This window comes from Mesoplodon densirostris, chromosome 5 (genome assembly GCF_025265405.1).
Source record: "Mesoplodon densirostris isolate mMesDen1 chromosome 5, mMesDen1 primary haplotype, whole genome shotgun sequence".
Classification (NCBI taxonomy): domain Eukaryota; kingdom Metazoa; phylum Chordata; class Mammalia; order Artiodactyla; family Ziphiidae; genus Mesoplodon; species Mesoplodon densirostris.
This window is the reverse complement of record NC_082665.1, coordinates 55,923,245-55,936,584: the sequence shown is the minus strand read 5'-3', so window position 1 is coordinate 55,936,584 and position 13,340 is coordinate 55,923,245. Positions and strand designations below refer to the sequence as shown.

Here is a 13,340-nt window from a genome sequence, read left to right as displayed (position 1 = left end):
CCTTCCTAGTCCAAACAAGATCTAACTCTTGTATATTGCTAAATATAAATCTTATTACCTAAATGATGGTGAGTGTTCTTCTTGCTGCCTTTGCATTCTGCACTATTTCTAGAACTCCAGGCCTGTCTATTGTTGAAGCCCACATAGTCAGGCTGGCATTTCCCTAAATAGAACACTCTTCCTTGTTTAACGGCAGCAATTAGATACTCTCTCCTTTCTCTTCTTGTCCCAAATTCTCTCCCTGGTATCATCTTACGAGGTTCAGGTTCAGCTTGCACTTGTGACAGGTGGTTATTAACCTTATCTAAAAAAGATGATGTCACCTCCAAGCCTTTCATCATTTGTTAATGGCCGTGGTGCCTTTTTTGTAACATGTGTTGTGTCCCCTACAGTCACAGAGCGCCCTGGCCCAGGCCGTGAAGTCGGCCAAGCGTGACTGTGACCTTCTATGAGAGCAGTACCAGGAAGAGCAAGAGGCCAAGGCTGAGCTGCTCCAGGCCCTGTTCAAAGACAATGCTGAAATGGTGAAGTGGAGAACCAAGTATGAAGACGACACCATCCGGAGCACTGAGAACCTGGAGGATGCCAAGTGAGTGGGGCAGGGCTGCACAGAGGACTCTGAGAACAGTGACTTTGTCTTCGAGGCCACCTGTGTACACTAGGCTAATCCTCACCAAGTGTGTGAACTAGCCCAAGACCGAAGCTGAAACAGCCACCACTGGCAAGAAGCACATGCTCTAGAGGGGTTCAGAAATGAAACTTATAATACAGAGTGACAAAGACTAGAGAGAGGTCCTGGGGGAAAGAAAGAGGTTCTTTCTAGGGGTAAAAGGGCAGTCTTCATAGATGTGACTTTGAACTAGGGTTTGAAAGTAGGCTAGCACGAAAGTCCTGTTTTTCATTTGGAACACCAAAATAATGGAGTCCATGTGTGTACATGTCTCCGTACATTAAAGTCATCATGTCTCTGGTCTACAACTTGTACACTACAAAGTGGTCTGTGAAGCTGGACAGGGGCAGCTGGAAACGTATTAGGATTTGTCATCCTGCCTATGGGACAAAGGTTTCTTTGAAAAGAAAGCACTTTTGGGCCACCTCTAAGGTTAGGATATCGGTTTTATAACCAACACTACATAAAGGCTTTAGAAGTTCTTCTCAGGAACTACAGAAGTTTGGGGCCCACGTGAATCAAGACTTAGTACCAGGATGTAGTTCTAAAGCATTTTGCTCAGAGGTCAAAGGACTGTGTGTCTTTGAGAGAAAGTGTCAAACCATCCCCGGCTTATAATCATTAAAGGTTGACTCAAAAGAGTGTATCCCTGGCTTGGTAGCTTGGCAGAAATTCAGGGCAGATCAATACATTTCTCTTTAGCATCAACCAAAAATATTATTTTTTCAGTTCTTCACCTAAATCTTTGAAAGGCATTGCTGCGCACGTGCTGAACAGCTGCTGTGTTCTGTCCCTGAAGGGGTACCAAGCAATCTGTCTCTGTAGCCACAGTAACTTAAAAAGGGCTTTGGGATGACAGATACTAAAAATACCTTCAGTAAATGTGTTAAAAACTCTGGACTGCAGAAAAGTGGGGCTTTGAACTGAAATGGCGCCTCATATCCAAAATATGGCATTTGCTTCTAAAGTAAGATCTTTTTTTCCTAATAATTGAAGAATTCCAGTGAAAGTGTCTACCAGTCATTCTGTTTGAAGGTTTCTTAGGGAGGGACAGAAAAGAGGGAAAGTATATAGGTTACTTATGACCACATGGATTTGTTGGAACTAACAAATTGTGGTCCTGTATTACATGACAACTAAAGAGAAATGATGGGCAAATGAGATAATATCCAAAGACTTTTTTTTTTGTGTTAAACTTAGTTGAACATCAAATAAATAAAGCATTGTCTGTATTATGATTTCCCACTAAAACCCCTAAGGGACGTGGAACTGCAAAACTAGGATTCCATTTTTTTTAATTGGAAAGTTGAGGATCTGTCTACTTAGATTTCCAGGCTGGGGTTCACATGATGAGTTAGTTTAGTGGAATCAAGCTCCCCTGAGACCCCATTTACTGCTTCTGAGTTCCCCAAGGATAGGGATCTGATTTCTTCATCTCCCACACCTTCTTGCATATTCTAGGAAACTACATAGGTGCTTATGGTTGGCAAGTTGAGCAGCAAAATTGTAGCTGGTAGTAAATGTAGAGCAACATTATCAGTCAAATGAAGGTGATCAATTGTCCAGTTTGCCCTGGACTTGCCCAGTTTGAGCACTGATAGCCCCGTGTCCTGGTACAACCCCTCAGTCCCCCAGCAGTTGGTCACCCAAAGTAAAATTCCAATTTTCTGGTTCCAATTGAGCATTTCTAAAGTAGTTAAAATATGTGTAATTATTTTACAAGACTCCTGTTTTAGGTGGGATAAAGCATCAGAATCTCTTTTTTTTCTCCCTTATTGAGATATAATTGAAATATACCATTGTGTAGGGTGTACAAGTAAGGTGTAAAATGTGATAATTTGTTATATGCACATGTTGAGAAATCTTTACTACAGCATGATTAGTTAACACTTCCTTTACCCCACTAAATTACCATTTTATTGTTGTTGTTATGGTGAGAACACTAAAGCTCTATTCTCATAGCAACTCTCACATATACGATACAGTATTATTTTTTTATAAATTTATTTATTTTATTTATTTTTGACTGCATTTGGTCTTCGTTGCTGCGCACGGGCTTTCTCTAGTTGTGGCGAGCGGGGGCTACTCTTCATTGTGGTGCGCGGGCTTCTCATTGCAGTGGCTTCTCTTGTTGCAGAGAACGGGCTCAGCAGTTGGGGCTCATGGGCTCCAGAGCGCAGACTCAGTAGTTGTGGCGCACGGGCTTAGTTGCTCCGCGGCATGTGGGATCTTCCTGGACCAGGGCTCGAACCTGTGTGCCCTGCATTGGCAGGCAGATTGTTTAACCACTGCGCCACCAGGGAAGCCCACAATACAGTATTATTAACGATAGTCACCATGTGGTACAGCAGAATCTCTTCTTACCAGTTAAGAAAAATGAAGCAAAGATGTGAAGTGACTATGGTTAGAAAGCCAGTGAGCAAAGAGTGTTGTTGGAGCCCGGGTCTTTCTTAGACACTGAGCACAGACTGGTTTTTGCAGGATTCCACCCAAAGGGGGCTTTATGAGCACACTGCTCTGTTGGGCTGCTGTGTGGAACATGTTAATTCCTGAGGATCTTTTTCTGTTTAATAACTGTAGATTGGCAAAAGCTTTGGTACATACAGTACCTTTCATCCAAGAGGTGTGATGAATGAGTAAGAATGGGACTGCCAGTGTCCCTGCAGGAGATGGGAGCAAGAGAACACTTTGCATCCATAGGGAAGCATATGAGCATTGTAAGGACGGTAGAGGAAGCATTTTAATAAGCCACTGCATCTCAGAGGATTCTGGAGGGAGGACAGACAGGGGCTAAAGTACCCCCGACAGCAGTAGGACCTGATAAGCGAGCATAACGCTGGGATGGATGTGGGTATATAAATTTGGGAAGAGGAGCTGAGATGGAGAAGAAATTCAGAGCAAAGATAATCAGGCATGTTTAGGAGTCCCATGATGAGAGGGGGAGACTGAGCAGGAGAGAGCCAAAGAATGCTCCTTGGAAGCAATAAAGCCAAGGAGCTCTTTAGAGACTAGACGTGCCCCAAGACTTTTAACGGTTGCTTACTGTTGGGTGTTCAGTACCATCTTCCTCTTTCTCCCATTTCTTATGAAGTCTTCGATAAAGTCTGTATTGCTTACTTAAGGTTCAGGGGAAGCAGATACTTACAGGGATTCAGAGGTTCTGAGTTTCAAGTCCAGGTTGGCAAAGGGTGGAGGGGAAATAAAGGACATGTGGACACAGTAGCCAGAGTGTCATGGTCAGCAGACATCTGGATTCCACAGGCACAAGGAGGTCATTGTCAGACACAAGCTGCTTCCCCTTCAGACTATGAAGCCACCCTCAAGGCCCCCGCTATTTGTACCCGAGTGCTGTATTTAATAAGGACACACTGCACGAGCTCTCTGAGGGTTGTGGCTTCACTCGCCCTTTGGGGGTAGGAGTTTTTAAATTTATTTTTGCTGTGTTGGGTCTTCGTTTCTGTGCGAGGGCTTTCTCTAGTTGTGGCAAGCGGGGGCCACTCTTCATCGCGGTGCGCGGGCCTCTCACTATCTCGGCCTCTCTTGTTGCGGAGCACAGGCTCCAGAAGCGCAGGCTCAGTAGTTGTGGCTCACGGGCCTAGTTGCTCCGTGGCATGTGGGATGCTCCCAGACCAGGGCTCGAACCCGTGTCCCCTGCATTAGCAGGCAGATTCTCAACCACTGTGCCACCAGGGAAGCCCCTCACTCGCCCTTTGGGCCTCCCCTTCTCAGGAAGAAGCTGGCAATTCGGTCGCAGGAGGCTGCCGAAGCCATGGGGGTGGCCCATGCCAGAAGGGCCTCCCTGGAGAGGGCCAGGCTCCGACCTCAGCTCGAGCTCGGGGACACCCTGTCACATCGTGGGAAGGCGCGCCGCGTGGCCACTGCGCTGGACCGGCTGCAGCAGCACTTCGACCAGTGCCTGGACAGCTGGAGGCGGGAGCACGAGTAGCCTCAGACGATGCCAGGCACCCCGCAGAGGAGGCCCGGGCCCTCAGCGCCCAGCTCCTCGAGCTCAGGCACACCTACGAGGAGAGCGCCGCGAGCCAGCAGACCCTCCGGAGGGAGAACAAGAACCTGAAGGGTACGTTGCCCTGGGAACTGGAGCAGGGGCCCCGGGAGGGCCCTGCGCCAAGGGCAAGGCTGCCTCGATGCGCAGAAGCCTCAGCATCGTCCCGGCCTCGCTCGGGTCTTAACTTTTCTGTTTTGAATACTAACTTTGGATTCTGGTTTTTTTTTAAACTCCAGATACTATTTTCATTAAAGGGGTTCTAAACATAAGAGTAGTTTCCTAACTTTAGCCCCAGTTCCTGTCGTAAAGGAAGCCTATTAAGAATTTCTTTATATCCATAACCTGCATCATATGCATGCAGGTATTTTTTACTTAAATTACACATTATTCTATACCTTTTATTTTTTCCATTTATTAACTTATTTTCTAATTTAACAAATATTTCTATAGCCCATACTACGTGCCAGGCACTGTTCTATATATAACTATTCATTGTTTAAGTCTCAGAACAGCCTTATGTGTTAGTGTATCTGTAAAATGCAAATTAGATTGAGTCATTTAAGGTTAAGAACTTGGCCGAATTCGCATTTGATAAGTAGCAGATCTGAGGTTTGAGCCCAGCCAGCTTGATTCCGGCATATACACACTTAACTATGGTCTCTGCCACCTCCCATGTGCCTGTAGCTGGAGCCCTACCAAGTGACTGTTATTAGCAACAGAGTGTTTTATGATAAGGCTGACTAACACGTTTAACTAGACCTTATTTTAGATAAAATTTTCCACAATTATAAATAATCCTATATTGTACATCCGTGTACAATGGAGACATGTACAAATATTTCAGTAGGGTAGATTCCTAGAAATGAAATTGCTGGATTAAAGGGGTGAATTTTCAAATTCTGAGATATTGCCCAGCAGCCCTTCAAAGAGGCTGCCAACTTATACCAGCACCAACAGTGATGTGCATTATGACCCTGAGATGCCCTGGGAGTGAGTTCATTACTATTGGAGGCATAAATGAAACTTGCTTTCTCTGTTGACCTAACTAGTCCATGAGCAGGTCACTGACTGGGCCTGTGACAGGTGCTGGAACAGTTAGAAAACTTTCATGGCATCTGAACCACCTGGAGGGCTTGTTAAAACACGGTAGGCTGGGTCCCACCGTCAAGAATTGCTGATCCAGTAAGTCTAGGAGGGGGTCTAAGAGTTTGTATTTCTAACAAGTCCCCAAGCGAAGCTGGTGCTGTTTGTGTGGGGAGCATACTTGCTCTGGGCTGGAGCCTGGGAAGAAGTCTTTTTTAAAAGCTCTCCGAGTGATTCTAAGGTATGGTCAGAGGAGAGAACCACTGCCTTGAGTTTTCTCCTGGGAGCCCCTCTTCTGGAGAGGCTTTATCAGAGAAGGACTTATTATTCACATGAGAATTGCCATCTCATGGGTTTGTTTTTGTAACTAAAAAATTCTTGTCACAGCCTATCCTAGCCGGGGATCTCAGAGCCAGAGGAGTGGTCAAGCTCTTGAATTCCTTGCACTGCCTCTGGACTGTGGGTAATTCCCAGAGCACTTGGCCCTGCTCCACACCTCTTAGGTTGCAGAGACTTCTTTCATGAACAGGCGGAACTGACAGTAACAGTGTCAGGTGCTGGAGGTTTTGTCACTTCTGGCTGCCTTGCTCTTTCAGAGACTTGTGTTCATCAGAGAGTTCATGCATTGGCTTCTGGCAGACAACGACCCAGCTTATGCTGTTAGTTCCCATTCTGGTGTTGAGCAACAGCTGACACAGTGGCCACCACCAGTGTTGATAACTAAGCTCTTCCACTGGAATAGTGATTCCAGGTCTGGGTCCTAGAGCCCCACCAGGCAATATCTGGCATGGCTCTGACAAGCAGGACCGCCATGTACAGTCACACAGGTTGTTCAATGCACAATACTCTAAGAAACACCATTCTCACCAGCTGTTGTAGGCAACTTTGTGGCAGATGCCAAAAGAATACTTTGAAGAGGGGATTCTTTTTTCTAATTCAAACAAACATCCCATACGTGCCAGCGGTGGCCTTGCCATCAAGTTACCAAGGATGGCATGAGCAGGGTCCCAGTGGGCCTCTGGGAACAGTCTCTTGTGGCTGATATCATGGATCTGAGACTGGTTCTTTTCACTGACTTTGTTTTTCATCCCTCTCCAGAAGAGATTTCTAATCTGAAAAATCAGATGAAAGAAGGAAAGAAGAACTTAAGTGAAATGGAAAAGGTCAAGAAGTAGATTGAACAAGAAAAGACTGAAGTCCAAACGGCATCAGAAGAGGCCGAGGTATTACCTCCAGGGAGCAAAGCAGGCTTCTATCACTGTGACAGTGCAGAAGACCTGCATTCTAGTCACAACAACAGCAAGAACACACTTATAACCCTTGACCCTTATTCAGGGGTTAACTGCATGCTAGACACTATGCCTGGATCTTTGTATGCACTATTGTATGTAATCACCCTAGCAAACTATTGTCCTCATTGTACAAATGAGGAAATCGAGGCTAGGGGAACAGGATAAACAATCGTGGGTGCAAATCTCTTGATTATAAAGAAAACAAGAACCATGTCTATCTTGCTCCCTAATTTATCCCCAGTACCTAGACCCTCACTACTCTAAACGTGGCCTGCGGACTGGTTGCATGGGCATCACCAGGGAGCTTGTTAGAAATTCAGACTCTCAGCCCTCTCCCCAGCTCTGTTGGATCAGAATTTGAATTTTAACAAGATCCCTGGGTGGTTCATATTTACCCTAACATTTGAGAAGCACTGGACTAGAACATTGCCTGGCATACAGTAGCGGTTCAATAAATATTTGTTGAATGTTGAATAACTAAATATCCTCATACCTGCCCCTCTCTTTAAATAAAATCAGTCGAAACACTGTTTTTTTCCCCAAAAAAACTTTAGGTAGTTTTAAAAATGAATTCAAAGCAATGTTCTCAAACATTTTTTGCTGAAAGCTCATCTTTGTGTGGGTTGTTTGACAGGAGTGTTTTCAGTGTTATGGATTAAAAGTTCAGGAAAAATCTCTGACTTTATCCCTAGGTGTGTGCTAGTGATTGAAAGGACCCCTGAGAAAATCTTTTTGCCAAAGAGGGTGAACTCAGAAGGAAGTTATCCTGTCACGGTCATTAAGTAGTCAACAAGGCCTACAAAGCCTCTTTTCTCACAGCTGAATTTCATTTTCTTGACCTACCCTTTGACTAAGCACCCAGTCACATTAAAAATGCATCCCTCACCCACTCACCCTCAAACAGAGACAATAATTTTTAAAAGGCACAGCAAGTCCATTTCAGGCACAGGCCTTTTGAAGGGTGTGATAATGAAAAAATTAGACCCCAGAGGATTGCTCTGAGTCAAGCAATGTCTGATCAATTTATTTCACCACCACATTTCTGTAAGAAATCTACCAGACAGAAGATGTGTCAAGTGGACCGCTCTTAACCGCTCTTGTCTTTTTATGCAAATTGTTTTCTGAGGCCTCTACATTTTATGTAGAATCCTTTCAGTTGGCAGTGTGGTGTCCCCTAGCAAGGCTGGTCCTCGGAAAGTGGGTGAACTTTGTCTCATTCACTTGCTTCTTTTGCTCCCCGTTGGTTCTCTGGCCACCCTGGCTAGGGACTTTCTAAAGCCACCACCTTAACCCAAAGAAGTAACTTTTATGGTAGAAATTTCAAGCAACATGAGAAGCCAGTGAGAGCTGTGATTGGGCGGGGCAACTTTAGTCCTATATAACGTATAGACATCTTTGTACATTAAATTGAGCTGCCTGTTGAAGGTGAGACGACTAAGGCCACAGTGCCCATACCATACAGTAGCACTAGATGGCATTATATTCTATTCGCATTTTCTCAAGTTTTGTCTTCAGCTGCATCCATAAATACTTCATCAGCTTGGACATGTATTTGTAAAACTGGGTTATTTCTTTTCCTGAGTGAGCCTTTATGAGAAACGTTATCAGATTATTTTTGAAGTCACAAAACTCAAATTATCCCAGGTCACCTTCAAAGATTCACTTTCTCAGTGCATTCAAAAGGGTTAGAGGTGACAGTTTCCCCCTGAAGTAAGGGCATCATTCCCTTGGAGGAAATTGCTATACCAGCATTTGTTTTTTATTTATTTTCTTTTATATTGAAGTTAGTGTTGAGAGAACAACAGCAAGACTGTAAGCCATATTAAAGTCCCAACATCTTTCTTATTTTTATTTTGAAATTGCTATTCAGTTTTACCTTTTACTTTTTTTTTTTTTCTTTCTTGTGGTATGCGGGCCTCTCACTGTCGTGGCATCTCCCGTTGCGGAGCACAGGCTCCAGGCGCGCAGGCCCAGCGGCCACGGCCCACGGGCCCAGCCGCTCCGCGGTATGTGGGATCCTCCCGGCCCGGGGCACGAACCCACGTCCCCTGCATCGGCAGGAGGACTCCCAACCACTGCGCCACCAGGGAAGTCCTACCTTTTACTTTTGATGGTATGTGCTAAGCACTCCTCAGAAGAGGCTAGAAAAATTGTGTTTGCCCTCAGGACTGTCTGCCAATGGTTAACTGACCAATAGATGGTGGTCACCCCTTGTGCCCTTTATAAACATCCTCCTCAGTATCCTCCAAGTGTTCTGTTTGTTTCTCCTATATGAATTTTATCTTTGGAACAGGCTTTAAAGATTTAATCAAACCTACACTTTCAAACTTGAAACACCTTTATAACATCCCTGGCAGTATTTGCCTTGCCTATATTTAAATACTCAAAGGGGCAGGAGATCTCCCTGCCTGTCAAAGCAATCCATTTGAAGTAATAGTAGTAATTATGGTGATAATGGCTCACACCAAGCGTTATGTGTCAGGTACATCATAAATTCCTTTATTTGAGCGCTGTCCTGTTTCTTGCTCTCTGAATGCTTTCAACTTTTTTTCTATCCCCCTGTGATGTCCAGAAATAAATAAAAGCTTCCAGGTAGGAGTTATCACCTTCCTTGTTTTAGTTTTGATGCTTTTATTGATTCATCCCAAAGATGGAAACATTAGAAAAAGTCAAGGGTAATAAATCTAAAAATTGAAATATAGTCACAGACAAGATTGAAAACGTCTATTTTAAAAATGCGTTAGATTCCAGTTCTTGAGCTACAGCTGAAAGCCCTCAGAACATCAGATCTATAGGTGATGTGACAAACAAAAGTAATCACTTGTCTCTCATCCTGTTCCAATCTTCAGGGACGTGATTTGAACTTAGATTATTCCTAGCAATTCTACAGAGAGCTCCATTAACGATATACGTTTAGAGAAAAAAATACTTTTGTCCAAAAGTGGGCTGAATTTAGTGCTTGTTATTTATATATTTCAGGGAGCTCTGGAACGCAACGAAAGCAAGATTCTTCGTCTGCAGCTTGAACTCTCAGAAACTAAAGCGGAAATTGAAAGAAAGCTTTCAGAGAAAGATGAAGAAATAGAAAAATGTAGGTATTTACAATTATTTTGATGAGCAACAGTTGCATATTTTAGAATCCTTAACTGAACAGAACCCGCTGTGTTTGTCTGCTTTTATGACCCTTGTTGGACTATTACCAAAGAAACAGCCTGTCTAAGCCAACACTAGAGTCTTTCTAGCAAGCTCAGCACTGTTAATATAAAGGAATACCTCTACATGATTACTATCAGTTTTTTATGATTTTCTTATAAAATTCTTTTTTTTTTTTTTTTTTTTTTTTTGTGGTACGTGGGCCTCTCACTGTTGTGGCCTCTCCCGTTGCGGAGCACAGGCTCCGGACGCACAGGCTCAGCAGCCATGGCTCATGGGCCCAACCGCTCCGTGGCATGTGGGATCTTTCCGGACCGGGACAGGAACCCGTGTCCCCTGCATCGGCAGGCAGGCTCTCAACCATTGTGCCACCAGGGAAGCCCTCATAAAATTCTTTTCGAGCAGCTTCTACTTGCATACAAGACTCAAGATAACGCACCAAAAAAGAATAAGTATGTGGACAAGGACTGTGTATACTGTCTGGGTTTCCCTACAACAAGCTGCTTTCTTGAGCGTTCAAGACATTGACTGGTAATGCTAAACAGTGGAGGAAAAGAACTAAAAAATGTGATGCTGGGCATTAAAATTAATGTCAGATCAGAGTGAAGTTTCCACCTCCCCGCTGCCTGTACCTGTAGCCATTTGCTTGGAGAGGGGCCGAAGCCAAGAGCTAAGCTGCTTATGAATCCCTGTTGAAGCAGCTGAGTCTTAATAGTCAGGAAACTGAATTAAACAGGAATCCTGGGTTGCAGGATCTCTTCTTAGCTTCATCATAACCAGCTGATGATTTTAGAAATTTTGCTTCTTAGCTTCTCAGTGAAGTGAGGGGATGAAAGCAGCCCCATCCATGTCACAGAAGGTGGTGAGGAAGATCAGTGAGCTGATGTTGGCAAAGCGCTTCACACTCTAGATCAAAGGCACAATTATGAACACATGGAATTAACTATGATTGTATTATCCATTTGATCTGTTCCCTTAAGTCAATGCCATGTGTCAGCATGGAAAAGCATTTTTGAGTCGGAGGTTCAACTGGCAATTTGCTTTTAACGTGTTTGTTAAACAGTTAAAAGAAAAAGTTACCATGTTCAATTGAACTAGCCTCTTACCCATAGCCCATCTTCAGACAAAACTCCCATGGGGGTCATTTTTTTAATGAGGATGTCAAGCCAAATTTGGTCCTCTGTGTGCTTTTTAAGTTATCTTTGCTCTCACTCACTGGCACTTTCCTCTGTAGGACTGACTGTAGGGGTGAATTCTGGTCTACTTAAGAGGCTCTGAGTCCGTGTGTAAAAGAATTTTTTTGTTTTTGATAGAGGGCAAAAACATTGGGCCTTGATATTTGCCCTACTTCCTTCCATGAGGAACAAAAATGAATGTCTCCTTGCGCAGTTAAAAAAAAAACAAAAAAAACCCCTCGTTTCAGGTAACGTCAAACCTGTGCCTATTAATAAACCCAGCTAAGTAAAACTGAACCCTGAGAGTCTGCATCTTGTCAGATACATCTGAATGTTGCAGAGCTGTTCACCAATTATAATAATTTTAGTGCAAAGGAAGCTGGAGATCCAAACAGCTAGGGCTGGGAGAAGAAAGAACTGAAGACGAGGCAGGAGCTGCGAAGGGGCTGAAAAAAGAAGGGCGGGCGGAAGGGAGGAATAAGCTATTCATGAGTTCTAGTTAATGATTCATAATAACTGTAATAGGTACATCCAGAAAGGAAAGAGGAGCATGTCTTAACAAAATATCACAAATACCATGCAGACCCTTTCGGTGTGAGTGCCCTGTGCCAGTGGAGATTGGATCAGAATGCCTCGGTCAAATCCAAGGGTTTAATCTGACTTCAGGGCTAGGAGAGGATGAGATCTTGAGGAAACTGAAGAGAATGCCAGGGGGAAATACTAGCAAAGCAGACGATTTTGAGCAATCAAGGGGAAACCATGTAAAATCCAGAACTCAAGGGAAGTATTGCCTGAGGGAAAGATGAGGTTCAAGGTCCTCTTTCACAGAATCCTTGGGAAGCTCCATAGAAACTGAAGGAGGCCTGTGAAGCAGGACCCGAGAAGCTGAAGGGACCAGGAGGACAGGAGAGAGACTCAGAGGCAAAGGCACAACCTTGGTAGAGCTGCAAACTGGGTAACTCATTCACTCATTCTCTGCCACCCAGCCTGCTGCTCTTCCATTTGGTGAGGACTGATCCTGTATGAGCCGGGCTGGAAGCCTGTTGGTGGTGAAAGAATGAGCAGCTGGTACACGAGTTGTATGTTTCACTTGCTCAACAGATATTTGAGCGCTTCATGTTGGCAAGATGCTGTGCCTGCTCTTCTAGACGGAGCTTCCCAAACTTTTATGGAGTGTTAGGGCTTTTTTGTTTCCCTAATAATGTTATAATGAGCAGAGCTGGAGGTAGGCAGGTGACAGTGCAGTCACTGCTGGAAGGAGGGGAGGAGCTTTGATGGCCGGCTTTGATCCTTGCCCTCGTCCACACAGGAAAGGAAGAGTGACATCATGGCTCCTTGAAGGTCGGTTGGCGGCCATGACTGCTGTCTAAGTCAGGCCCTGCTGCAAGGCCCCAGAGTGGGTTGAGAACAAGTTGGTCAGTTGCGTCCTGAATCTTCTGGGGCCACTGACTATATACATCCCCCTCCCAACTCAGGGTATTCAAGGTAAAGCTGAAATGTGTGGCAGTCTTCTCAGTGACCCAGAGCCAGGGTGCCCCTGGCCTGCATTCTGTTCTCCCTGGACACACCCAGCAAGGTGCTGTGGAAGGAGCTTTTGGGAATGAGGTATCGAAATGCCTTACTCTATCGAAATGTGCTTGTTTGCTTTGGTTTGATCATCTATGGAAGGGTTAGATGTATGGGGTCACATGGTAGATATTTTTGGCTTTGCAGGACATAGAGTCTCTGTTGTAGCTACTCAACTCTGCATTTGTAGCTTGAAAGCAGCCATAGACCATAGAAATTAAATGGTCATGGCTGGGCCCGTAGCCCATAGTTTGCCCACCCCCAGCCTATGGCCTCAGGTACCTGGTAACATTCCATCATCTTTTCCTTCCATATTGTTCACTCCTCTGAACTCATTAATAGTGAACTTTGCCACATGGTCTCAATTTACATGTACTGTCCAACTTAATTTCTTT

General features: G+C 44.5%; 1 protein-coding gene across 1 annotated transcript in view; it reads left to right on the top strand.

Moving 5' to 3' along the window:
• Positions 1-13,340, top strand: part of MYH15 (myosin heavy chain 15) — a 182,184-nt gene that overhangs the window by 134,949 nt on the left and 33,895 nt on the right. The window contains 5 exon segments of the mRNA XM_060098804.1: positions 393-589; positions 4,400-4,641; positions 4,644-4,748; positions 6,858-6,982; positions 10,031-10,146. Coding sequence (XP_059954787.1) covers positions 393-589; positions 4,400-4,641; positions 4,644-4,748; positions 6,858-6,982; positions 10,031-10,146 — 785 coding nt within the window.